General features: G+C 49.0%; 1 protein-coding gene across 1 annotated transcript; it reads right to left on the minus strand.

Annotated features, from left to right (window-relative positions):
* Nucleotides 1-4: 4 nt before the first annotated feature.
* LOC128277175 (cystathionine gamma-lyase-like) lies at nt 5-1,157 on the minus strand (the record flags this gene model as incomplete). The annotated part of the gene is made up of 4 exons (XM_053015617.1): nt 5-220; nt 282-462; nt 535-909; nt 978-1,157. Coding segments are annotated over 4 exons (952 nt in total), but the record flags the coding sequence as incomplete, so codon positions are not given.
* Between the last annotated feature and the right edge of the window lie 265 nt (nt 1,158-1,422).

Here is a 1,422-nt window from a genome sequence, read left to right on the forward strand (position 1 = left end):
GACATGATGCCACTGTGACCGTACGTTTGACGCTTTGCCAGCTCGTGTTGCGGATGGGAGGGAAGTCCCGGGTGCAGTACTCGCTCGACTTTCGGGTGCGATTCGAGGAATCGGGCGACCGCTAACGAATTGGTCTTGTGTCGCTCCATGCGCAGTGACAACGTTTTCAGGCTGCGATTGACGAGATAGCAATCGAACGGTGATGGCACGATTCCGGTGGCTGTGGATGAAATCATCATGAATCGAGGAAGTCTGGCAATGTTTTATGGTGGAATCTTTACCATTTTGCAGAAACTTCAACTGCTCGTAAATCTGCTCGTCGTTTGTGACCATGGCACCCATAATGACGTCAGAGTGTCCGTTCATGTACTTTGTCAGCGAGTACATTACGACATCGGCACCGAGATCGAGCGGACGCTGAAGGTACGACGAAAGAAACGTGTTGTCCACCACTACGACGATCTGTAAAAACCAGAAGAAACAGAACTATTTTAAACAATTTATCTTTTCCACGACAGTTTCGACGCAACTTACACCCGGACGCATGTGAGCAATATCCGAAACGGCACGGATATCCACCACCTTCAGCAACGGATTGGTCGGCGATTCCATCCAGAACAGCTTGGTGTTCGGTTTGATCGCTTTTTCGACCAACTTCAGATCAGTGAGATCGATGAAGTCGATTTCGATGCCCATCTTCTTGGCTACGTTGCGTAGCAACCGATTGGTACCGCCGTAAAGATCATCACCTGCCACCACATGATCGCCACTCTGTAGCATCGTTATGACCGTTGTCGTAGCGCCCAGTCCAGACGCAAACGTAAGCCCGTACCGCCCGTTGTCGAGTGAGGCAAGACAACGTTCGAGAACGTCCCGCGTAGGATTACCGCTTCGGCCATACTCGAAGCCCTGCAAAGCCCAGCAACATATTTATCATTTCAGACCGAAAAGCGGATACCGCGCAACTGATCACTTACGGAATGCTGTGCTGGGGCCGATTGCTTGAATGTGGTACTCATGCTGATCGGTGGCACGACCGCTCGGCTGTTCCACTGATCCGCATCCTGGCCGACGTGAATGGCCTTCGTTGAGAATCCCTTGGGTTGGCTGAGAAAACCATCGCAACTGGAAAAAGTGTAAGTGAAAAGAACATTGAACTATCTGAGGGGACATCTCCTCATTTCATACATTCACCGTCAAATGAAACAACGATCTATGAATCTGTAATCAGAAAGATCTTTTGCGAGACGAAACTAGTTTCGGCTGTGCGACGCTTAGGCAAATGCTGGTGTGGGAAACCGTTAATCAGTGCGTTACGTTTTTTTTCTATTTTGTTTCAGCCAACGAAAGTATATTCGTGATAGCTGCTATCAGGATCCGCTGGAAACAGCTGATTAGTACTTAATTTTGCATTCGCAATTC

This window comes from Anopheles cruzii, unplaced genomic scaffold (genome assembly GCF_943734635.1).
Source record: "Anopheles cruzii unplaced genomic scaffold, idAnoCruzAS_RS32_06 scaffold04359_ctg1, whole genome shotgun sequence".
NCBI classification, from domain to species: Eukaryota; Metazoa; Arthropoda; class Insecta; order Diptera; family Culicidae; genus Anopheles; species Anopheles cruzii.